This window comes from Balaenoptera borealis, assembly GCF_965194805.1.
Source record: "Balaenoptera borealis genome assembly, chromosome: 1".
Classification (NCBI taxonomy): domain Eukaryota; kingdom Metazoa; phylum Chordata; class Mammalia; order Artiodactyla; family Balaenopteridae; genus Balaenoptera; species Balaenoptera borealis.
This window is the reverse complement of record NC_138860.1, coordinates 129558670-129585962: the sequence shown is the minus strand read 5'-3', so window position 1 is coordinate 129585962 and position 27293 is coordinate 129558670. Positions and strand designations below refer to the sequence as shown.

Genomic DNA, 27293 nt, shown 5'->3' with positions numbered 1-27293 from the left:
CTAAAAATCAGTGAATTGTACACTTACAGTGGATGAATTTTATGGATTGGAAGTTACACCTATTTTTAACAACTAAAAAAATCAATATATGATAAAGAGTAATAGAAAAAGAAAAAAACAGTTAATGTAAGTCAAGGTACAATGAAATGCTTTGGTTTTAGGTGTTAAGAGCCATTGTCATCAAAAGAGAGGGATAAAATGGAATAAAAGTCAGTTGGGTAAGCTTCACAGTCTTAATCTGAATCTTAAAAGATGGATATGGTTTGAACTTAAAATATGATACTGAATTTAAAATCCTTTGTCCTATTGCAGACAAAGAAAAGAGCACAGGAAAAGACAAGATAACAATGTGGGGCGGGGCGGGGGCGGGGGGAGGAGGCAGGAGGCAAGGGGCTGGTGAAGCAGCCTCTGTGTTTGTGAAGAAGTAGTGAGGAATGCACAAATAGGTACAACAGGATCAGGTTATGGAAATACAAGAAAATGGGGCAGAAAAGGAATTATAAGAGAGCCAGAAAAAAGTTACTTTGTTCTTCATATCCACATGAACCCAGGAGGCCAACATCTGCCTTGTTTGAAAGGATAAATGATAAATAAAACTGCCTGTGAAGAACTGTACTCTTTACAAGTAGCAGAAATATTCCGCGACTTCATAGGTGTACATAATAAACAATCGATCTGTGGCCTGATGTCTAAAATCAAACTGCAACACATCATGAATCACTATGATAATAAAAGATGCACTTGCCATGTTCCCAAATAATTAATTGTATTGTTATTCTCATCCAAAAGCAAGAGAAATTAATGAATGCTACATTTTTAAGGAGTTTACTGCTCCAATCCTAAATTTAAAGGCCCTTTTTTTAAAACAGAAATCTTCTAAAAACCTATTCACATTTCACTGAATCATGCACAGATTTGATTTGTAAAAAGGGTAGATTCTTTTCAGTCCAGCTAAATTGCTAAGATTACTGAACCACAAGTCAACTCTGAGCCACCCAACTTTTCAATTTTGAACGATTACTTTCATGGCAATCAAGGGCAAGCTGAGACAAAACTATTGTGGGGACAGGATTCAATTACTTCAGTCCCCATTCCAACCTATTATTCAAGACTGTCCAATGACATAAGAAAAAGTCAGTTCTGGGATCAATATGCATGCAAAATAACACTTAGCCAAGTAACATTCTCCCGTAACCTTTGGTTTTGCAATCTTATCACAGAGTGTACTCCCAGAAAATCATTCAGCTAAGCCTTGTTCTTTTTTCATCTGTATGTGCCACATTTCCCAGCAGTCAAATAGCCATTTTATATGAACTCTATTGATTAAAGCATGATCTAAGACCCAGGAAAAGTTTCATTATGTTAACTCCAATTTGAGACTGTAGCTAATTTCAGCAATTCATCAAAATTAATAGTTGAAAGTGATACTTTTAAAAAATAAGTGTATCTAATCACTATTATCAGGGGTTTCATACCCCTCATATTATGGAAATATAGGAAACCCTTTGCTACTGAGAAGAGCTAACTGGGGCTGGATAGTACTAAACAAGGATCTTGCACCTAGTCAGGGGGCTGGGATCTCTCCCTGCTCTCAACCTTGCTCAGAACTGGACGGGTGACCTTGGGGAGCCACTGTACCTCTGGATGCCTCTCATTTTCCTCATCTACATAATGGAAGGAACGAACTCTCAGATGCTATGACAAAATGAAACAAAGTAAATTACGTTTCAGCTAAGTACATAAAATGGGAAAAAGTAGTTTCTGGCATTATTTTTTAAAAAAGAAATTTTATACATTTTTATAAAGAAAAATGTTTTTTCATTATAATACAATATATGTAATTCATTATATAATTCAATATGTATATAATTCATTATAATATATCATATTTTACTTTAAATCAAAACCAACATTCAAGTGTATATCCTTTCTTATGTTGGTAAGTTTTCAATATTTTATCCCTAAATATGTATAGTTCTCTTTAAGCAGTTGAATTTTTTTTAATTAATAGTCACTGTTTTTGATTGATGAGGGAAATCAGAAAAGCCAAAAGTAACAATTCCATGTTTGCCCCCAACTCCTCCCTTTAATCCCTAAGTCTATATCTAGATTACCCAAATATAAATACTTCTTTTATTCAGTAAAAACACTATTACTTTCTAAACAGAGTGTCTTAAGCAAGGAAATAGCAAACATAATCCTGTAACAACTCTTCCTTTTAATTGCTGTGCCACAGAACTAAATATTGACAAAAAAACCCACTTTGGTACAATATGTGAAATCCTATATTGGACACAAAAATTATCTGATGCTAACAAACATGGATTTATGATAAAAGGGAAATGAAAATGTAATAAAAGCATGTAGCCAAATTTTGTACTGCATTATTTAGGTGTGATTCACCCTGAGGTTTATTGGATTTGTGATTTTATCTCAGCATAGTTCTAAAGAAAAAATTGCCAATCTGGTATTTTTCTCTTAGAATAATGTATGATGTAATTCACTATGGCAAGACAAATAGTTAACTTGTAAATTGGGGGACAGTTTATTCGTACAACATTTTAATGATCATATATCTCTATTTCAAGATTAATCTGTTACTGGGTTAAATCACTCCAAATTCTTTATTCCACAATCTGCAAGAGTAATTGCTGCTTCAGTTTCAATCATGGAGCAGTAAATCTGGATTTACTTGTAGGCAGCTGGTTTATAAGTCCCTGGATATGCATAATTTCATAGAGTGATTAAAGTCATTTTGATATTATACCAACAATAGCTTATCTAGAGCATCAACTGCAAGCAATTAAAACATTCACATTTTATGTGTACCTTTCTCAAGTAGTTTGCCTGCATAGACACACAGGTTTTCCCCACCACAGTGCTGCTGATAAACTTTTATTTCATCCCGGAAATCTGAGTGATCATAGGCTAGGTGCACATTTTTCCCCAAATAGATCATTGTAATAGCTGCATTACTGTGCAGTGGTGTTTTGTGAATCCTTCTTGAATCCTAGAATAAACAAAAAAAGGGGGCTTATTAACTAATCACCTTCTAATCAGAGTGTGATGACATTGTAATACAAAGAATAGAAAAGGCGATTTTTACGTACCTTGCAACGAAACCTTTATAAAATGTCAATCTATATACAGTGCACAAAAAGTCAAGCCCATTACAAAACAAATGCCTTTAACAATTATAGCATATATACATTTTGGCTTTGTATTTTTAATGTAAATTCTGGGGATTTGGACAAAGTTTGTCACCTTTTATCTTACGTATGTGTCTGTGTCTTACATGCAACAAAAATATCAGTGATGGGAAGAGGAAACTACTCTTGTTTCTTTTTGCTAGTTCTCAAATAAAAATTCAAATCAAATTAATTAAATAAATATTGGTGACATAATTTTGTTCTAATTCAAATTGACATTAACTGTAATTTAGCAATTATTTTTGTAATTGAGTGTTATCTTTATACTTGAGCACTGACAATACATCCTTCCCTGAGCTTATTCTTTGTGAGAGGGACCAACATTATTAATATTATTCTTAATATCAATCAATAAACCCAACAAAAAATATCACCTCATAAACCTACTTGATATTCTATGGCATTGACCAATTTAAATTATTTATAAAATAAACACTAAACTTAAATACCAGAGATTAAATATCCAATGCCTTGCCTCCTAGTTTATATTGTGAAGTATTTTCACAGTAGTGAATAAGTATAGTGTTTGCCTAACCTCTAAGAGGAAGACCCGGAAAGAGAAGCAAGAAAAGGAAGAGGAAGAAGAGGCAGAGAAATAGGAATGGCTCCTTGAGAGACTTTAAGAGGTCCTAGTAAGAATATCATAGGTTTCTAGAACTATACAGATACCAGGCATTACTTTCAATCTACTTCACTTTTCTAAAAATCAATTTTTAGCTAAATGAAAAATGTGAAGAGACCAACTTTCAGTGAATCCAAGGCAATTATTTGAGTTTGATCTCACTGAATTACAGATGCCTTGGAAGCATGCATTTTATTAAGAATGACAAAGCTGAAAAATAAATTTCTGAAAGAACTACTAAAATACTTCCATCTCCAAAGCCATTCCCTTCTACCTCAGAGGATTTTTTTTCTCATTCACTCCTATTTCTTTGAAGCAAAACCCAGAAGAAGTAAATTTGACGAAATTCAGCAAATGACAGTCCGAAAAGTGTAAATGGGCGGGAAAGTCCGAGATTTAAAATTTGAGCAAATTGTCTTGCCTGTGGACAGAGCTCCCAAATAGAGAGATAATCAAGAGAAATATTTCAGGGACACCAGGAGCCATGAACGTAAATCAGCAAACTGGATAACTCTTTGCAGATTAGAAACATCTCCTTGAGTCACAGTTGAAAGCAAAGGGATGATGGCAGGCCCGGCTCTTGGTTACAAAGTCATCCCATGTTTCCTCTTGCCTGAGCAACTGTGGAGCGTGACATGCACGTGTGCAACCCAACCCACAATCACCAGCCTAAGGCAAACTCAGCTCCAAGCTCCCACGAGAGCATTTAATGATATGACGGATTAAATAAGAGCTTCCCACTTTGTTAAGCAATACTTTCTAAAGTGGCAGAGGTAGCCGTGTGAAGGGCTTCTGGGAGATAAGCACTACATAAATACAAGGTAACAGTGGGATTAGAGTGGAGGAAAGGCCCTCCTCATATGTGCAAAATGAAAAACTGGATGGAGGAATGTTTAAAAATAAAATAAAGGATAGCTCTTCACCCTTTTCATCTACTCTTATTCATATATTTTTTTCTGCTAAAGTGTATTCCTGATAGCAACATCTCTTTTCTCTTGCTCTGGTTGCTTCATTTCTTTCTAAAATATTCCTCAATTATTTGCACCAAGTAACCTTTTCTGGGTTCTAATAGGAGGCCCAAGTGACAGCTCATGATTAAATACATGCACTAACAAACGAAGAGTTGTTTCGTGCAGTTGACTAAATTGCCTCTATACTTACCATCTTGCAAGGTTATAATGACCCCAGACTGATGAAACTTTAACAAGGTTTCAGGGCCCTTTCTGCTGTCCTCAAGCAATTAACAAAACCTTCCATGAGGGGCTTCCCTGGTGGCGCAGTGGTTAAGAATCTGCCTGCCAATGCAGGGCACATGGGTTCGAGCCCTGGTCTGGGAAGATCCCACATGCCGCGGAGTGGCTAGGCCCGTGAGCCATAACTACTGAGCCTGCGCGTCTGGAGCCTGTGCTCCGCAACAGGAGAGGCCGCGACAGTGAGAGGCCCGTGCACCGCGATGAAGAGTGGCTCCTGCTCGCCGGAACTGGAGAAAGCCCTGGCACAGAAACGAAGACCCAACACAGCCATAAATAAATAAATTAATTAATTAATTAAAAAAAAACAAAAACCAAAAAACCTTCCATGAAAATTCAGTTGCATTTCAAGAACAGAAGCAAGGCTCAAACCCCTGCACAACTAATGGTTACCTCTCTTACTTCCTTGACCAGCAGCTTACGACTTTCCTTCTCGTTTCTTTTCAGGTTTGTCAGGCAAGTACAATCTGAGCTGACAAATTAACAGCAAGCCTACTGAGTGGTGAACCAGTCAGCCATTATATATTTGTAATATTTAGCATTCCATGGCTAGACTAAACTTTCACTGGCATCTCTTTATCCCTGCCCACACCTGTGTGAGAGGTGGATTTCAGAGATTGTATGGGTGTCAAAGTGCCTGTTCTTGTTGATAGTGTTGGGCAGCAACTCCTCTCCATCTACTCAGCCAAGCCCTGATGAACTCTGGACATCATAAGGTCCTACCTGGACCACTGCAATAAACCTCTAGTTAGTATGCTAGAATAAAAGAGCATAGCTTTGAGCTGTTCCAGGAAAGCTGGCAAGTATGGTTACCCTACTAATTGGTCCCCACACTTCTAGCCTGATGTCCTTCAAATTCTCCCTCCTCCTGGATATCAGAGTGATCTACTGTCACGTAATAGATCATGTAACTCTCCCGCTTACAGTCCTCCAATGATCCCCAATATCCATGGGATAAGGGCCAACATTCCTCAGACAGTAAAAAATGTCTTACATAGTCTCTAACTCCTACTATCTTTCAACTATTGCAATTTCTTGTGTTACATCTAAAGGTCCAGTAACTAAACTAATTGTAGTGGCCCAAATATGACCAACATGTTTTAATCTCGAGGCCTATATAACTGTATGAGTCACATGGCATTGAAACTATTTCCTTGTATTCCTCTCTAGTAGATAAGGACAGTATCTTAACGATCTTTAAGCCCCCAGTGTCTTGCCAGTGCTGACACCTAGTAAAGGCCTAATAAACATTGATCTGACTGGACACAGCCATGGAATAATTAGGGATTCCACATTCTGTCCTTTGCTGAGACAAAAGCGGGTTGACCTCACTCTAAATCAGAAGCTTTCTACGTTTATAGGAACTCAATAGGTACCAGAACATGAAAACTGATTCACGATGTCCTGTTAAACAAAACACCACCTTTGTTGATTAAGCCTTGATAAAAATTGATAAAAAGCCTGGTCATAAAGAGTGGCAGGCAGTCCCCATGCTGACTCTTATTTGGGTCTTAGGGAGACTGACTCAGCCAGAGGCACAGTGCTATAGTGTTCACATTCTAAAGGTTCAGGAAGCCTCTGGTTGTGATGGAAACCTGTCTTCACTATACTCATTTGGTTCTTTTTTTTTTTTTTTTTTTTTATTTATTTATTTTTGGCTGCGTTGGGTCTTCATTGCTGCACTGGCTTTCCCTAGTTGCAGTGAGCGGGGGCTACTCTTTGTTATGGTTCGCGGGCTTCTCATTGCAGTGGTTTCTCTTGTTGCGGAGCACGGGCTCTAGGCGCATGGGCTTCAGTAGCTGTGGCGCACGCGGGCTCAGGAGTTGTGGCGCACGCACTTAGTTGCTCCGCGGCATGTGGGATCTTCCCGGACCAGGGCTCGAACCCGTGTCCCCTGCCTTGGCAGGCGGATTCTTAACCACTGCGCCACCAGGGAAGCCCTACTCATTTGGTTCTACTCTTTCCCTTCTCTTTCCCTCTGGTTTCAACTGGTTCTCTCCTTCTTCCTCCTTTGCTTTTACTATGCATACTTTTTTCACTTTACTCTTGCCTGTTTTTCGTACTACTGTGTAACCTATATCTCATGCTAATTCCTGACATGCCCCCAAACGCCTCCAGACTTCTAGAGGTATCTGAGCTCCGGATTTGGAGGATGCTGGGTTGACACATGAGCCTTCCTTTCCTCATCTCCCTCAAAAGAATGAATTCATTAAGTCTGTTAAGACTACAAATTATCCAGATGGATTTTGCTTTTGGTGAGAAGGCCCCCAAATCGGACCCTCTTAGTAAAGTGGTCTGCCCTGATTCCCAGAAGCATTTTTGGTTCTTCCATTCTTCTAGGGTTTTGTTCCACAATGCCAGCTGCAAAGATATTTTGATTGTTGAATTGACTTTTTATACTGTTTTTAAGTCCTTTTTAGTTATGTAGTTACCAAACTGCAATGCTAATTTTAAGCAAAAGCATTGTTTAAAGGAAAATGTTTTTCTAAAATAAATCAAGCCTACCATAAAATATGTTGAATTACCATATATTAAAATCGTGCTGATGTTTTCCTTTTTCATTCTCAAATCTTAGCCTACTGGTGAGAAACTATGAGTAAAAAATACTAAGATAATGCACTGACTACAAAGAAAAATTTTTAAATATTCCTTAAATTAAGTCAAACAAAAGAAATGTGCAATTTCTCCCAAAAAGCTAATATTTTTTAGGCTTTATTTGTTGTTGGAGAAAAGGAATCTATATTTGAAAGGCATAATTGATATCCATAATATTTACCTAAGTGAAAAAGTGTAACTAAAAGCTTACTTTTTGCATGGAAAATAAAACAGTACCCATTTATGAACACAGTACTAATAAACATTTGATTAAATGTAAATAAAATCAAATGCCTGCCCTCAACAAGCTTCATAATCTGGGAATAGAAGAAATAATAAAGGTACATGAGTATTTATGCTAAGCAGGATATATTAAGGAACATAAGAAAAGTAACAAAGTCCTTTTGAAGGGAAGAAGAGATGGAATCCTATTACTATGTATAGAAATACAGTGTAGAGCATAAAGTCTTTGAGAGGGTCAGGGAAAGATGGGTACGGAAACACATTCTTTTTATCTCCCATGAACTCACAGGCAATGCATAGAAAAACATTTTCTGGCATAAAGTAATTTAAAAAAAATATAGACTGGAATTGGGGAAGTGGTGGACCAACCAGTTGAGGGTATTGAAAGTAGTTCAGTTTGGCTTGGTTAGGAGCAGAGAGAAAACTGGAAAAGGGCCAAAACCTGAAAGCCCTTGAATGCTAGTATACTAGGCATGTCCTTTTATTCTGATGTTTTCACATCTGGGTCCTTACTGACCCTGGGACACTATCTCACCCAAGACTAACCAGTTCCTAGAGATAGTAAATGACTTGCCTGGGAGAACATTTATCATGTGCACACTAACCAACTGAGAGCCCATATCCACCCTCCCCCAGCCTCTAACACTCTGGGCCAATATTCCCCTGCCCCAGCACCAGGTACTAGACAACTCAGGACAGCCCAACACCAGGGCCTGACAAAATCATTCATACTATCTCATCCTATGCCTGCTTACTCTGCATTGCCCAATTCTTCCTTGGAAACCATAACAGAGGCTCTTTCCCACCTATTCCTCCCACGCCTCTCCTGATAACCCTGGTGCTTCCCTGGGTGGCCCTGTATGGCCTGGTGTGATGGTTAATTTTATTTATCAACTTGGCTGAGCCACAGTGCCCAGATATGTGTCAAACAATGTTCTAGATGGAATCCTGACTAAAATAAACAGGCATGTCCCTTCCTCTTGAGAACTGTAAGGGACAAACTGTCTTTTTAAAGGCAAGTGTCTTCTGATCTATAGGTCTCAACACACCTGAATAATCATAAAACTGACATTTTAAAAGTCAGGCAGAAGAATAACTTGCTTTCATTAGGAAAGGGGAAGCTAGTGAAAGGTTTTAAGCAGGGGAGAAACATGTTGGGAGCTATTCTACAAAGTTTAATTTAACATCATTATGTAGAATCTACTACTACTGACATGGACTCTGCTTACTCTCTTCTCCCCCTCCTGCCTTTAACCCTCTGCTTCCTGATTCAATCTGCTAACTTCCTACTCACCTTTCAGACATCTGTAATTGCACAGGGCTTATCTGGAGTCTAGGAAGTAGATAGGGGGCCTCAACCAGATATGGAGAAAGCCCTAGACTAGTTCGTGCCTGGAGAAGCTCTTTGCTTTCTCTATCATAAAACATATAAAAACTTAAAACAACGTTTTATTTTTTTAATTGATAAGCATAATAATTAAGTAGGTTCTTATTTGAAAGCCTGTATTTTCACATATATAAACACTATTTATAGTACCATCCACATTTTCAGTAGGCTGCTGTGTGGAGTAGGTGACCAGCAGTCCTGAGTGGAAACACAGAAATCTGCAGATGGATGAGGTAAACCTCAGCGCAAAATCTAACTAGTCACATAGATTCTGTAAAAGCATTAAAAAACTCTGCAGGTATTATATCTCCAAATTATAAAGCAACAGGGCACAGAAGCAATGTGCTGGGCTGTGAGATCTACACCCTGTCATTTGGTTTCCTAGACTCCAGATAAGCCCTGTGCAATTACAGATGCCTGAAAGGTGAGTAGGAAGTTCATGGATCATGGCCTAGAGACACAGACTACAGAATCCAGGGACCCTGTTCTATGCATTCACAGAGGAACAGGTGGCCACCAGCAAGCCATAGTTCTTTACCTCTTTCATTTACCTCTTTCTTTCCTTTTAAGAGCATTTGAAGGATGCTTTGGGATGGTAGTCATGAAATGAAAGAATGAATTTAATGTGTAAATTAACCATGAGAGCCATCTCTCCTTAAATGAATCTTTTCTAGATCAAAATAAAATAAATCTAAATACTAAAGTAAAAGTGCATGATTGGCATGAATGAGATGCTCAGTGTCATCGGTCATTAGGGAAATACAAATTTGAAACACAGTAAGATACCACTTACCCACTAGGACAGCTAGAATCAAAAGACAGTAACAAGTATTGCTGAGGATGTGGAGAAATTTGAACCCTCATACATTGTTGATGAAAATGTAAAATGGTGTGGTCACTTGGGAAAACAGTTTGGCAGTTCATCAGAAAGTAAAATGTAGAGTGACTATATAACCCAGCAATTCCACTCCTAGGTATACATCCAAAGAAATGAAAACATATGTCTATGCAAAAACTTGCAGGCAAATGCTCATAGCAGCATTATTCATAGCCAAAAAGTGGAAACAACCCAAATGCCCATCAACTGACAATGAGATAAACAAAATGTGGTACAACCATATGGTGGAATATTATTCAGCCACAAACAGAAAGTACTGATACAACCTGCAACACAGATGAACTTTCAAAACATTATGCTGAATAAAAGAAGCCTGACACAAAAGAATATTTATTGTATGATTCCATTCATATGAAATATCCATAAGCAAATCAATAGAGACAGAAAGTAGAATAGTAGTTGCTAAGGGGTAGGGAAAGGAAGATTAGAGAATGACTGCTTATGGATATGGGTTTTTTTTTCTGGAGTGATGAAAAAGTTCTGAAATTAGATGGTGCTTATGGTTGCCTAACTTCTGAATATAGTAAAACCATGAACTGTACACTGTAAAAACAAAAAGTACACGATTTACCCCACTGTGCCAATTTTATTCTAAACCCCAGGACCTAGGAGCTAGTGACAGATCCAAGAGACATCTAGAAAGCTACTGAAGCCATGTGGAAGGTGACCACATTTTGAATACAAAGACAAGTGTCAAGGTCTAAGCCTATGGTGATGGCCAGGTTTAGGGGTGAAGATGAAAGAGGCACAGAGGAGCAAGATGAGAGGTCAAAGGAGAGAACAAAGAACCGTGAAAGTAGAGTGCCATGGAGGCAAGAGAGGGAAGCTTTGAGGAAAAGACAATAACAGCATAAAATGCTATTATTAAAGACAAATCATGGTAAGTAGAAAATACAAGCTAAGATGGTAGAAGTAAATCTAAATATACCACTAAATAAAATAAATGTCATTAGACTAAACTCACTTATTAAAGGAACAGAGATTCTCGGGTTGAAATAAACACAAAGCACACATATGCTGCATAAACACATTTAAAGCCTAAAGCTTTAAAGACATTGAAAAACTGAAAGTAAAAGAAATATATATGTATAAATATATATTTATATTTATGTATATATATACATATATGTATTATCTAAAGAAAATAAGGAGAAATACTATTAGACAAAATAGATTTTAAGGCCAAAAGTAATAAGTGATACAGAGGATCATTTTTTAACAATAAAGAATATCCTCACCAGTAAGGTAAAGTATCCCAAATCTGAGAGCATATAACCAGGTATTCTCAACACTTACAAAGCAGAACTTGACTAATTACAAGAAGAAACTGACAAATCCACAACTACAGAGAATGAATTATCACTAGAACTCAGGAACTAAGAGACCAAGCAGATAAAAAAGAATGGTAAGGATGTAAAAATATGAATGACATAATTGGACATTTCTTACCTATTGAACATTTATAGAACTCGGCTCCCAACAATTAAAGAATCACATTTTTTACAACGACTGAACATATCTTAGCCCACAAAGCAAGTCTCCACAAGTACCAAAGAATCAAAATCATGCAGAACAAGAATAAGATGCTTTCTAAATTACATTCAGTGAACTAAAAGGAGTTCTAGGATTTAAAATATGGCAGGAAAAGAAAAATGTCAATAGCTCACAGATATAGAGAACAGATTTGTGGTTGCCAAGGGGAAGAGGGTAGGGGAGGGAAGGATTGGAAGTTTGGGATTAGCAGATGCGAACTATTATATATAGAATGGATAAACAACAAGGTCCTACTGTATAGCACAGGGAACTATATTCGGTATCCTGTGATAAACCATAATGGAAAAGAAAATGAAAAAGAATATATATATGTATAACTGAGTCACTTTGTTGTACAGCAGAAATTAAATAGAACATTGTAAATCAACTATATTTCAATAAAATTTTAAAAAAGAAAAAAGAAAAATTTAAATGGAATGTGTGGAAGATAAAATTGAAGAAATCTCCCAGCAAGTAGAGCAAAAAGGCAAAGAAGTAGAAAATAGGAGGGAAAAGCTAAGAATATTAGAGCATCAGTCTAGTAGTCCCAACATTCTCAAAATAAGGATTCCAAAAAGAGAGAACTGAAGTTAAAAAAAAAAAAGACCAAGTCAGACTGAAGCCTTGTGAACTCAAGAGCCAGACATGCCAAGGTCTGTCAGAGCCAGGATGCCTGCTGACACCTGCTGTGTTTCTAATCTGAAATAGAATGCTCAGGGGAAGCCAGCTCAGATGCTTATATCCGTGTTTCACTTGTCATGACCACAGGGTGGAGAAGTTGCTGCTCTCTCCTCTGTGTCCAGCTACGGAAGCCCATTTGCCTGACCATATTCCTCCTGGACGTCCAGTATCTGGCCCACACGAGGACCTCATTAGATGCCCTGACTCTGGTGAGCCCCATTTTTCTAGGACACACTCATGACCTGACCTCTCTCACTTCCCCACAAGGGGCTCTTAAAACTGTCAAGGAAACAAACCTAGATGGTGACCCAAAGACTCTATTCAGCTTATTTTCTCCTAGATATATTATCCTTTCATTGCAATGCTAGGTTTGAGCTTATTTTTGAAGTTTTATGCATATAAGTAATAGAACTCCAAAGAAAAGCAGGGACTCAGTTAATACATTTGTCAGAATAGTGGTTGCTCTGGGAAGTAGAAGAGGATGTGACAGGGCAGGAAACGGGGTTTATCGTACGACAAAAGTGTTCTACCTTGTTGGGAAGTAATGGTATATACACAGGTGTTCGATTGTTGTTTAACTTGAACATATAGATTTTACATATTCTTATGGTTTATATGAGATTTAAACATTTTTTATAAAGTATGACCAGGTAGAATTCGTCCCAGTAATATATTTTAGCATCAGAAAATCAAATGCTGCCACCAAATGAGGATGATGAGGGAGTCACCATTTTTGCAAGTGGGGGCCACAGCCTTCAAGAGAGCATGCTTGTTGGCCTGGTAGAGACCAGTGCCAGCATTCAAAGAATTCAAAGTAAGTTTTAGTGGATGTGGTAGATTCTATCATTGCCCCAGATATTCACTGCGCCTCTCTATGAGAGGATGATACTTCCACTCCATTGCTGTCAGGCTTTGGTAATGGAATTCAAGTGTAAGTGACATGTGTCACTTCTGAATGGAACCTTCAGAGCATTCCATGGCTCTGCTGTCCACAAGGCCAAATACCCCAGGACAGGGACTACGCATCCAGTCTGGGTCCCAGAATTGCCACTGACCAGCAACAGACAATAATGAGAAAAAGAAATTAAATGTAAGCTGAGTTGCCAGGGGTTGCTTGTTAGACTGAGCTACAGTAAACTACTCTTCAGAGAACTTTGCAGTAGGAAAGGAGAAAACAGAAGTCTCAGGCTACAGAATGTGAGGAAAGGACTTGGTTACTCTGTGCAAGGCCTGGGTATGTTGAGAGACAGAGATGAATACTAGAGGAAGGAATAAAAATCCAAACAGGAGAGGAGAATGACAGACAGTGCAAAGTGCCATGGCAGTGGAAAAGGATAAGATCAAGGAACAGGGCGGAGGGTGGGCCTCGGAGATGAGGGGTACGAGGCTCTCTCAGAGACCGTAACAAAGAAAGAGAATTAGTGAAAGGTGGATTGAAAGGAGGAAATTTGAGCAAGCACAAGGAAGATAGTCCCAACTTTTAGAGAAGGTTATTGGTGAGGCAAGTTATTGGTGAGGAAAGCTGCTGGGAGGGAGATGTGGACAAGGGGTAAACAGAGCACTTGAACGAGGTTGGTTTTGGAAAGCCAACATGCCGTCAACATGCAATGTTGGCACTTCGCTCCCTGATTCTCCATCAGTGAAATGTTGACCCAGCCATCTGCTAATAACCACAAAAGTTACGTATAATTGCTATTAGTTGTATACTTACACTCTAAAAATTAAGAGATCTTTGCCTTCATACTAGCCTGTATCTGTATAACATATAACTGGCCTTAGGACTATTTTCTTTATTAGTATTTTAAGAAATGATTACAACAAGCTACAATATATTTTAAGAACACTGAAAGGAAAATATTTATAAATATTATACAGTAATTTGCCAAAATTATTAAAAGTGAGTGTTAATAATTATTTTATATGGTACACTGTGTTTTTTGATATATTTAAGTCCCTGAATAGTCACAAATTAAATGTAAAAATACTTCCTGACATGTGATTGAATGAGCAAGTTAAAGGAAATAAATGATTTGGAAATGGGTATAATACAAACTAAATTGGAATACAAGATTTACTTGATATTTTTCTCAATTATGCTAAATTACTCAACTGAACTACTCAACTATTTGGTTTCAGATTCATTCAAGCTTACAATTACTACATTTATAAAATTATTATATTTCTTTATGCAAGTCATTTTGCATTCGATTTCCCTAGATTCTCTTAGATTTCATCTAGAAATCTAATAGTGCAATGTAATCGGTGCTAAATTAATGAAAGAAAATTTGATTCTATAATCACCCTGGTAAAGAGAGGTTCTAAGCCATTTGGAGCAGTGGTTGGACGAACTCTTCTCCTTCTCCATGTTTCAGGTCTATTTTCCCTTGTGATTTTTCCATTAGGGGGAGGAAGTGGAGGAGGAATAGGCACCATGTAACGGTTAATCTTTGGAAATTGATATCGATTCATTCCCTGTGAATTGTCCATGGAGTTCCTGAACTTCATCGTTGCCTTCTTGCCCTGTAATCACATTTCATGACATAAGAACAAGTGAAATAGAAGTGGTGACCCAACATAACCCAAAATTAAAGACAAGACAGTCTGATTGACATTGAATGCAAACACAACTGATATCAATAGGCAAACTTAAAACACTTCAATCTGTTGAAAAATGGCATTTTGTAGTACCCATAGCAAATTAAATTTTCATGGATTTCTAACCTTATTTAAGTATATTTTTTAAACCAAACATACAGTGATGGCATTTTTATAGTATTTTGGGGATTTTCCCTCAACAATCCATTAAATCTATGGGGACCCAGTACAATTAAACAATTTAAAATCAAGAAGTTCGAAGTGTTATACTTTGAGATAGGATTGGATAGTTCACTTAACGATAGGGTATTTGCACTTTTTTTACACTGATTTCACCCACCCAGGTGTTATAACATTCCTTGATAATATGGTTTCAAGGAACCAAAACCCCAGAATCTGACCCAAAGTCTCTATTCAGCTTATTTTCTCCTAGAAATTCAACTTGTGGGAATAAATTTCACCCAGATAACTACACAAGTACACTTATGTAAATGTGCATGAGGATACACACATACACACACACACATGCACACACACATATGTCTAAAAAATTTAGTTGATCAGTCTGGGATTGACATGCCCGTGCTGCTATATTTAAAATAAAATGCCTTTCCATGAAAAAAAGAAAAGAAATAGAAAAAAAAATTTAGTTGAACCACCAACTCCATCAGTAGGAGGATATTTAACTAAATTTTGCTTTGTTCTCATAATAGATTCTCATCAGGCTTCAAAAAGAATAGTGTTAATCTATTTGTCCAGAGTCCTGACATAAAAAGTCCATGCAGTGTGATCATACATTTCTTTTAAATAATTTATATGTGGATTTTGATAAAATCAGGGATGACTGGAAGACTCTGAACACAGGGTTGCCTTTGTGGATTTGAATTATTGTGGGGTGGTGAGGGCGTATAAGTTTAGTCAACATGTATTACCTTAGTGATTAAAAGCACCTAATGTATAAACAAAAACTTTATGTTTCAGGTATATTTGAGCCTCTGAACTTTCACATATTGATAATTTTTGTATATCTGAGGTAGTTTCCCAAACTTTAAAGTATCTTTACTCATTTTTATCCGTTTTATACCAATTTATTTGGTATTGTTTTAAATTCATTTTCTGCCAATTTATTCTTTATTTTGAGATGCTTAAATTGTGAAAAGTTATTTTTACGAAAGGGAAGTCATTCCCCAAACATTCTCATTGCTGAATAAACAAAAGCAGGTTAAATAAAGGCATGTATATGCCATATTTTGACTGAAAACAACATTTATGTGAACAGAAAGTGATTTAAATAGATAGATATTCACCAAGGGGTTTAGAATTGTTAGAATGCTTGATGTTGCAGGTATTATTTATGCTCTCATTTTTCTTTTCTTACATTTTCCAATTTTTCTGTGATGGTGTGCATTGACATTGTAATAACAAATATAAATTAAAGAAGTGAAAACAAGATAATAAAACAATAAAATCAATGAATCCAGAACTTTTTGGGCCTGGGGGTTATCTTTTAATTTCTAAGTAGTTATCAATCAATGGCGTACCTTATTTGGAAATGGTTTAGTAAATTAAAAAAATTAACCTTCTGCTCCTTACCTTGCTTTTTTTTAGCCCAAAGCATCTTGGACATCTTCCCATGCCAGTATAAATAATTTACCTTATTTTTTAATATACTTTAATATGCCATAACATTTTTAAACAATACCTTCTTAGGTGTCTTCCAAATGTTCACTATTGCAAATATTACAATACTAAATATTCCTGAATCTGTTTCTTTCCACATGCATGTGTGTTCCTAGGATAAATTCCAATATGCTAAAATGCATGAGCATGTTCATTTAAAATGTTGATATTCCCATATTGCCTTCACAAATAGTTGTACCAATTTCTACTCCTATCAACAGTGTATAAGAAACTCTCATTCTACGGATAATCATTTTCAATCACACCATTAATTTTACTCAGTAGCATCTCAGCCAGTCTGTTTTGACCAAATTGCTTTTGCCTAAATCAAAGCTCCTCACCCCTGATACTTAGAAAATTCAACCTGCTTAAGTCTATTGCACCTTCAAACAATTCCCCCATGCATATCTTTTACTCTTTTAGTGGGTGCTTACTACATACTCAGCAATCATGCAGACTATTATTCTTTAGGAATTTCTTGTCTGATTTTATATTAAGTAATTTTCATCATCAATGCCATTGAAAGAATTGCATGTCTTTCCTGGCAGTATATTTTGCCTATGTACATCACAGTATAAGCTCCAAAAAGTCAGAGAATTTTGTCTGCTTTGATAGTTGATATATCATCAATGCCTAGAGCAGGACCCAGTCCATAGTAAGTGCCCAATAAATTCCACTGGATGAAAAATGTAAGTTTAGCTAGTTGAAATTAACATGGAATTGATCTCAATCTTGTCGGCATAAAAGGCCCTGTGCAGATTTAATTAATAAATCTACCCAGTGGCTCAGAGCAGATTTGGAAAATCACCTAAAAGAAAAATCGTTCGCTAGTCAGAAAAAATTAAATATTACCTGATGGATAGTGCTCACATATCTAACATAAAGATGGGTCCGATCAAGTAGAGTTAATAGATATAGGAACTTAGAAAAGAATATAATCACCTTGGCAAACGTGGAAAGTGCCCATCTGAGTACTAACTAAGGGACAGGAAATTCCACCCATTGGACTTTGAATATTTCTGGTCCTAAAGGCAAAGTTATCCCTGGAAGATACAGAGGGCTTTAGCCAAAGACCTTCGAGCTTTCTGGTACCTTTGGCAAGCCCATTCCTAAGAGGAGACAGACGCATCAAGCTAAGATGACCTGATGCCATTAACATTCCATTCTACCATATTCCCTCATTCTGATTCCGTACTCCAGGCAACCTTCTCATTGTGATCTGGCTTCCCATGTAGGTCTGCCTATAAGGGGAAAATGTACTGCTCCTACAAGCTTTGATTTAATTGTTAATCTGGTGAATTAATGGTCCCTAATTATGATTTGATTCCCTATTTTGATTTACTATAGTGAGAAAAAATGGGCTTGTCATGTGTTATTTTAGTTAGCTTGAGACAATCTCTCAAGATCTGACTATTCCTGGACACTAGCTTGAAATGGGAAATCTCTGGACATTTAAAGTGGAGACCAGATCCAAGAAAGTGTCAACCTAATTGGCTTATGACCCAATAAGTTCCCGCCTAGCTCTAAGCAGTCGTCCTAGACAAAATGCCACCACTTTTGGTATAATTTCTCCTTCTTTCCAAGAAACTACTATTAAATTAACTAAAGTAAGGTTTGTGAAAAATGCTTCACAAGCTGAAAAGCATATTAAATGGATTTAAATATTATTTATCATTTTAGGGTTATGTTTATACTTTTAATGTGAAAAACAATAATTTATCTGTCTGAATTAATTTCTTAGTGTCAAGGTCATCTGTCAGCTTTAGATAAAAATATCTTAATTTCATATGTCATATGTTTCCTAATAATTAATGGAGCTAAATTCACCCATTTGAGCATAATTACAATTGTACTCATAACACAGATTCTATCTTAAGCTGGCAAATGTTTCTTCTTGCTCTTAAAAATACAAACAATACCTTCCCTAATTACTAAATGTCCCAATTATCCTTCCCTTTTAAGTAACTCATATTTTATGGCTATCATACCTCCTTCCTGTGCTCTATTAAAATAAGTGAAAATTACCTGAGATATAACCTTGAAAAGGAAGCATAGTCAAGCTTCTGTGTGTGATTAATTCAGGATTTTTTTAAAGATGGACATTCTTTTCCTTCTATATCCAACCTTCTCCAGAGTCAAACTTGAAGCAATTTCATACACTGATGGTAAAGTAAGTCGGCATGCAAATGCAAACCTATTCTTGGAAAGTTTCATTTTCTAGGTTTCATGCATTTAAAATTTGGAAGCAGTCAAAACTTGGTCTATTCTGATAGAAGTCATATCTAGCTATAAAAAGTTCCTCTTTGTTTTTCACACAACCTTTCAAATTCATGAGAGATCATCTTAAATTATTACAAATCTATTCCTTACTCTTTTGCCCAATAACACGGAAATTATAGGCCTTCCAATTAAAGTAAGAAATAATTAAACAGACATACATGGCAAGTGCTTAATAAGTGCAAAATATATATTTCACTAAATAGATTAATTGAATCTAGCATCTTAAAGACTGTGAAGAAAAAGCATTTACCCCAATGGGAAATGGAGCTTCATTTTCCAGCAATGAGGTTTTTGATCTGGACCCCGAAGTTACCTTTGGAGCAGTTCCTACTGCAGGATTACTGGGTAGAGGTTGTAATCGAATTGGAGGCTGCGTATTTCCTGGGGCAGTGTATGGTCGAGGGGCTGTCTAGACAATTAGGGAAAAAAATTCCATTTAAATTAGTATCTTGACATGTCTCCAGGACCAATTAATAGCTCAACAAATTGCCTAGACTAATTAATGGTGCCTTTTTACTGAACAGATTAACCTTTAATTATGTCCTTCCATTATACATATTCTTATGACCCAACGTATTTGTTAAAACATATGGTGTGGCAGTCCTCTACATACCTAACTGCCACAACTGTAGAGTATTTTGGATAAAGGAGATGTTCTCTGTTAGGTTCCTGTATTTTATTCACACTGTGAACTCGCTTACAATACCTAATTGATGCTGTAAGTTGAATGGCTTTGCTCAATTAAATGTTAAGTTGAATAATGTTCCTAATTTAGAGATCTAAGGGCTTATGATTAAAATGAACTCATTCCTGTTTAAATGTTTTCAACATCAACTCTAGTACGAGTCCTTTAGGTCTTAAGATTGGTGCTGAAGTAAAAGCAGACAATATGATTCAAAAAGAGGGAAGGCAAATACTTACTTCTAATGCATTACCATTTATTCAACCTCTTCCTTGAAATACTAGGAAAACAAAACTGAAAAATTGTAACTGGCAACTTTGGAAAACACTGTCAAAATGGAGATGTTTTCCAGGCTGGATAGTTTCCATTTGCCCCTCTTCTCTGTCTTCTCTGTTCTGCTCTGGCTGCTGGGAGTTATTTCTTTATGGACTACATCAACTAACCTCAGGATTCCAGTTGGATTTGGCCAACGAAAGACACTGGCAGGAGATCAAAAGACAGGAGGGAAGGAGACTGGGGTCTTAATGCTCCTGGACCCTTCCCAACCAGGGTTATGATGGGCCAGCTGGGTCCCTCCAACAAAGTCCACAGCTCCTATCAGGAAGTCCTCTCCCAGAACCTGCCAGCTGGTTCTGGTATCCAAGTCCTCTCTTTCCCCCTAGGCCTATGTGGTGTGGTTCCCCATTGTATTCACCCCAGCATGCTTTACATACCCAGTTGGTTTTCCTTAACCCCACTTGCATCTTTCTAGTTTCTTTATTAAACCCTTCCTAATTACCCTATTTGTGTGAGCCATCTGTTTCCTGCTGAGACCCTGACTGATGCATTTTCTAATCAAGAATGTACTACAGAGAAAACCGAAAGTGCCAGTTCAGAGCATTAGATGTGTCTTTTGGAGCACTGACAGAACATTGTAACTTTAGCATAAAGATCAGCAATGTTTCAAAAATGGAAAAAACAAGATGTTTGGCCCAGTTGTTCTATTGCAATAAAACAGTAGAAAACCTGTTAAGAATAATACATGCAAATTTGGGTAAGAGAGTGTGAGAACAACAGTATATAAATGATTAATGAATAAGGCTTATTACATTGACTCACGGTGTAATGGTGACAACAAATATTCAACTCTGGCAAAGTGTTGTATAAATATATAAAAAATGGTGATAGGGCAGCTCCCACCAACCAAAAGTTGGTCTTAGCGCCATCTTGACAAGCATGTTATATGTTGCCAAAACTCTGATTTTGTTACATCAGCACTTATTGAATTCCAACTCTAGTCACTGTGAGATGAAAAAGTAAGTTTTAACATCTAAACAGCAACACAAGACAATTAGTGTCAAATGAACCACACAAATACTGCCAAAGAGACAATAACAACAAAATACCTGAAAACTAATAGAACTTAGAACTAAAAGTTATTTGGAATAAGCCAATGAGACTAGTAAAAATTAAAGTTTCACAGAAGTAATTACATTTTATCCAAATGAATGAGCAAAAGAAGAAAATGATAAGGAGAAAAGAGGAATGGTAAATTTGAACATCCCAGTAAGAAGAGCCAGTTGTGAGCCAGACATGGGAAGGGGAGCAAAGAGAATATTCCCCAATATCTGTTTTCCTTTCTTCATGTAATAGAATATTTATTAGGGAACATGGCTATCACAAATAAAGACTGTATTTCCCAGTGTCTCTTGAAACTCCATATAGATGTATGTCTCAGTTTGGGCCAGTAAGATGTGAGCAGAAGTGCTATATGAAACTTCCAGATCATGCCCTTAGAAAGAAGAAATGCATCTTCACTTTCCCCTTATACCCTTCGCTCTGGCTGAAAGATCCACACGGTGATATATATACCATCTTGGTATGCGTGGATGAAGGCAACACACTAAATTTGGCAGATCAACGACACAAAAGGAGTCTGAGCTTTTGATGCCTCATAGAGTAGAGATGGTGCAGGAGCTGAGACTCATGCGTGTGTGTTGAGGCGGGGAGCGCATCCTTATGTTAAAGTCGTTATTTTGGTCTCCGCATACAAACCTAGACAAGAAGCCAAGTGGACTGACTAGAGCAGCGTTTGGTTTAAAGAAAAAAGACATAAGCCTCTATGAGCCAAAAGCCGAAAGGTCTTAAAACCCACAAAGAGAAATCAGACTAGAAGTTTTCTGAACAAAGGGATCAGATCATCCAAACAAATCTCTGTAAAACAAATATGCCTTAAAACCCACTCCTGTCAAAAAAAAATCCAACTGAACACAAAAACACTGAATGTAGGACTTGGAAAGCAGGTTACTCTAAACTAGAACATGATCTATTGGCTGCTGTGTGCTAAATGTTACTTCCCCACATTTGCTTTCAGTTAGATGAATGTGGCAGTCAAATGTTTAACCGATTACATGTATCTCTAAAAACAAATCTGCGCCATTCAACTAACAGCTGTGAACTACAAACTGTTGTAGTCCACATCAGGAGCCACCTTAAATTTGCTATATTTTAAACTGTTCGTAATATATTTTCTTGGAATATATATGGCACTGTAGCTTAACATTTTCAAAACTGTACCAGAATGTGAATTGAAATTGACTATCTGGTGATTACTCAGCTTAGCTGAGCATTTCTAATTCTTAGTAGAAGATCTCTGGGGGTGAATTTTCCAAGCTTGTACAAAATTAGTTGAATGATTTCCACAGTTTTAATGGCATGGTGCAGCTAAAAGCCTACATGCTATTTTGAAAGTTTAGGTGCAATTAGTGACCAAGTGAAGTAACTATTCACCGTATGCTCTCCTTATTCACTCAAGAAAGTTTAAAGAGAAAAATGGATGGCAATATCCCAAAAGGATTATTATCTTTATCCCAATGGCACCTGGAGGTCAGGAATCCAATTCAGAGGATATGTAACCAAGTTAGGAAAACAAAAAAGAAGGACTTGAATTTCTGTAACATGGGAACTGCAATTCCAAGATCACAATAGGTATCCCCTATGAGGCAGCAGCACCGCAGGGTTCTTCAAGTGAAGAATCCTGGCTTACCAGATAGAAAGGCTGCTAAAGTGCTGGTGTCAGTGGTTCCTGTAATTTTTAAATTACTTTCTCACTCCTGCCACATTAACATCTCCTGGATGTATCATAAACTACTTATTGAGGCTGTTCAGCTGGAAAATTGAAAAGAAAGCCTTTCAAGAGTTTTTCCTCCCTGAAACAGGTGGGAAGATAGAAAATGGCCCTTGTTTCTTTTGTTTCACCCAGGATAAGCTTTTGAGAGTCTAGTGAATTTGCCACCCAATAAGAGAATTATTTGTGTACATATACATTTAAATGAAGCCTGGAAATATGATAACAACAAAGGGAAGACGGTTGCTTTTCATAACGTGAGCTGTTCATCGAGAAATGTCAAAACATATTTATCTTTTGAAAATGTCAAAGCTTAACACTATATGTGATGAACCTACTTCAATAATCTGTGAAAGCATTGCAATTCCTCTACAAATATTGTGCAATCCAAAAAAATGTTCATGCTAACAAGGAAATACATTAGGCCACACAAAGCCAGAATAAAGATGTCATCAAATCAATTCATTTAAAGCTGAAACCATCAACCGCCAGGAAATATTTTGCAAGTCTTTTCCTGTATCTATATTGTTTCAAGCTACCTTATGTTCCTTCAAGCAAATACCACTCCTAGGTTATAAATGAAGCGAAGTGGAATGAAATGTCAGTGTGCAATTTCTTTAAACAGAATTTCTGTACATTTAATTATTTTTATCTTAGACTGTGTGCATATACTTTTGATAAAAGAAGCTCAGATGTATCTGGCCCGACATGTTGTGCAGTACCATTGAATTTGTATGCATAAAGAAGCTTTAAGATAAGGTAAGAGTAGAGGAAACAGCAAGAAAAAAATCCAGAGGTCAGAAAATATAGAACATGCATGGAACAACCAATGGTTCAATTGTGCTGCATTGTAGGGTGCTAAAGGGTAATCGTGGGGAAAAGTATTAGGTTAGCTAAATTGATGTCATGTGGCTTGGGGTCTTAAATGTCAGGTGCAAGAGTCTGGGCTTTTCTATAGGTGACACAGAGCCAGTGAAGGTATTTGGGCATGTAAGTAACATAAGTAATCTGCACTTTAAGAAAACTAATCTAGCAGTAACAAAATGGATTTGACAGGGGTGATAGTGAATGAAGGCGGGACAACCAGTAAAGACAGAGTTGAATGGATACAAGATTATGTTTTCACTCAGTAGGATTCCCAAGATGATACAACCATGTACCCAGAGAGCGTCCTTTCTGAGAGTAATACAAAATCATGAATTAATTAGTTGGCATGGTGCAGGTCAGAGTGCTATTAACGTGACTCACCAGTGTTACTGGACTGGAATGTCCTTCATCAACCAGAACACTATGGCCATGGTTAGTCTTGGGGCCAACTGGGGGGCGGGGAGACAGGATTGGCATGTTATTTCCTATAGTCCATCCTGTGTGCTCTCCCTGGAATAAGAAAGTGATTTAACAAACCAATGCATAATTAGTAATCTAGGTTACGTTAGTGCCTGCCAGATAAGAGGTGTTATAGGACTAGAGAAGTTCTTTCTCATTCTTTTCAAAAGTACTCCCTCTGAGGACCATCATGATAATCAGGAGATGTTTCCACAGCTGTACTGGGCACTGGGTGTGGTAGTGAAAGGCAGGAAATTGAGTGTGCTTTATCCAAAGAAATAGCTCTGCTCACCGTAATAGCTACAGATGCAGTGTATCCTTAGTTTCAGCAATAATATTTATTAATCTGCTTTAAGCAGATCATTACAAGAAGCACAATGTTCCTCACTACTCTGATTAGTAGAGACTACCAGAAAGTATTACTTTTCTGCCTTAAAAAATTACTAAATAATGCCATAAGCAAAGGGTTATATATTACATATGGGGGACCTAAAATATAGGTCTTTCGCCAAGTGCAGTTATAGGTGAAAATGTTACGAATAAAAATCTTACAGAGGAAATGAAGTGTCTATCAGGAATTTCTGCCAATGCTATAATGTGCCCATGTATCTGGTCAGTGTGTCTGGCAATCTGGGTGAGAGTGAATAGAACACTGTTTCAGGAACCATTTTCCAGTAACTATTTTTTCCATCAACATTTCAGCAGATAAAGTATGGAATCTATCAGTCCTCGATATAGGACACTATTGGTAAAGTTGACTTAACGGCAAATCTCTACACACCAACTTTTCTGATTTTGAAAAACTGACCTATTGTCTGTTATTTAACAACACTTTTGTAACAAGAGTATGTTTTGACTAAGATAAAATAGATTTGAGTCTATCAGGCAAGAGGGAAAATTACTGTTTCCTATGGCGAGTTATCCCACAAAAGCTTTACGAATATTCATCAGTTTGTGGAATGTGTCTTAAGCCCCAAATTTGTAATACCCTGAAAATGAAGAACAACACGTGGGTTTGAATGGCTCAAGAAATTGAGTAAAACTGCCAACCTAAACTGAAACCTTTCAAGCATGCCTAATTGAATCTTTCATCTCTTGATTTAAATTTACACATCTCCTAAGTTGACTGCAAAGATGAAATATCAAATGCAAAAGTAAAAAACAAGGAATCTTAAAATGCCTTCACAAAATGTCTAAATCTTATGCTTTTGTTTGCTAACGTAGATCTTTCCTACCATATATTTTCAAGGGTCACGTTCACATGAAAATGTACCATTGGATAATTCTTAAAATGCCCCATTTTCCATCACATTGGGAATGTCACCATCTATTTTTACCTTTTATGACAAATAAATCTTTTGGCCTCTATCACAAATCAATCAAGAAAATATAAAAGCAAAATTTCAAACTTGAGAAGAACGGTTTCAAGTTTTTCTTTCAATGACTTGTGTCTTATACAGTTTCTCTTGCACAGCAGCTCCTATTTTGTCATGATCTTCTGGAATAATAGTGGCCAAGATTTAAGCTTGGTGGAACAATCATTTGACCTCAGTTATGAGTTACCCCAAAATAAAGTGCCCCCAAGCCACTTCAATAATAGTACCATTGGCCTTCAAAATCATAAAATAATATTATGAAGTAAAAGAGTTACGTAGCTCCTTACCTTAAATCTCTGAATTCGCTCCTTCCTAGCTAATGTCTCCAGTTTCTTTTTAATTTCAAGCTGATGGTAACGCTAAGCATACAGGAAAGAGTGGAGGAAAGAATCATATCAATTATAGCAAAGAAATTTTTAGAGGAAAATAATCCCACTATCTAACTGTATTCTCATTTACCCCTCTTGTCATTGAGATGGAGAAGAACCACCTGCATAAGTGTGCAAGTGGGAATATAAATTGGTACAACTCTTTGGAAAGCCAATTCCTAACCTACATTAGGCAGTTAAAAGTGTTCCTACGCTGTAACCCATAACTTTCATTTCTAAACCTAGGGAGAAGTCTGAATAATAAAAAAAAAATGTTTTATGAACAAATATGTCGTCTGAAAGGTTGTTTTTTTTTCCTTCAAAGCAAAATTTCAGGAGCAATGTAAACTTTAAAGAGAATGGTTTAAGTTTTTGGCCCATCCACATAATGGAATAGAATATAATTATTAAAATAAGGTTCCTAAAGATTTTGGGGTTTTTTTGTTTTGTTTTTGTTTTTGTTTTTTAAAGCACTTTACTGAGGTATGATTGACATACAAAAAGTTGTACATATTTAATGTATATAACTTGATGACTTTGGAGATAAGTATATACCTGTGAAACTCTCAACTACAATCTATGCCATAAACATATCCATCACATCTAAAGGTTTCCTCCCACCTTCTTTATTATTATTAGTTTGTGATAAGAACACTTAAGATCTATCCTCTTAGCAAATTTTTAAGTATACGACACAGTATTGTTAACTATAGGCAATAGATCTATAGAGTAGATCTCTAGGGCTTATTCATCTTGCGTAACTGAAACTTTATCCCCGTTAAGTAATACCTCCTGATTTTCCTCTCCCCCAGGCCCTGGCAACCACCATTTCACCCTCTACCTCTATGAGTTTGACTAGTTTATATTCCTCATATAAGTTGGATGTGGAGAAAAGGGAAACCTTGTACATTGTTGTTGGGAATGTAAATTGGTGCATCCACTGTGGAAAAGAGCATGGTGGTTCCCAAAAAAATCAAAATTAGAACTACCCTATGATCCATCAATTGCACGCCTGGGTATATATTCAAGAATTGGAATATTCTACAATCCCATGTTCATTGCAGCAGTTTTCACAATAGCCAACACGTGGAAGCAAGCTAAAGGTCCACCGACGGATGAATGGATAAAGAAGATGTGGTACATATATACAATGGGATATGATTCAGCCTTAGGATTTTGTTTAAAAAATGCAAAATACATGTAATGCTGATAAAAGTAGGATGCAGAACTGCACAGAAGCACAATTTTATTGATCAAGCTCACATTATGTGCGTATCTGTGCGCTGCGAAAGTGCCTCGTGTGCATCATCTCTTCTTGAACAATTCCAATTGCTAAGCAGTCTCATTTTACAAATGAAGAAACTGAAGCAGAGGGTCATGAACTTGCCCCAGGTCATACATCTAGTCAGTGGTGGAACTGTAATTTGAATCTTGGTCTATCTGACACTAACTTCCTGTTTGG

General features: G+C 36.9%; 1 protein-coding gene across 4 annotated transcripts in view; it reads right to left on the bottom strand.

Moving 5' to 3' along the window:
• The window catches only part of ERICH3 (glutamate rich 3), a 116940-nt gene that overhangs the window by 49525 nt on the left and 40122 nt on the right, over nt 1–27293 (bottom strand). For 3 of the 4 annotated variants that reach the window (XM_082354754.1, XM_082354752.1, XM_082354755.1), the window contains 5 exons: nt 25751–25822; nt 24010–24138; nt 19224–19382; nt 14720–14938; nt 2830–3010 (listed from right to left, as the gene is read on the bottom strand). In XM_082354754.1, coding sequence (XP_082210880.1) covers nt 2830–3010; nt 14720–14938; nt 19224–19382; nt 24010–24138; nt 25751–25822 — 760 coding nt within the window. The remainder of the gene's footprint in view (nt 1–2829; nt 3011–14719; nt 14939–19223; nt 19383–24009; nt 24139–25750; nt 25823–27293) is intronic. The other variant, XM_082354753.1, reaches the window with a different exon arrangement.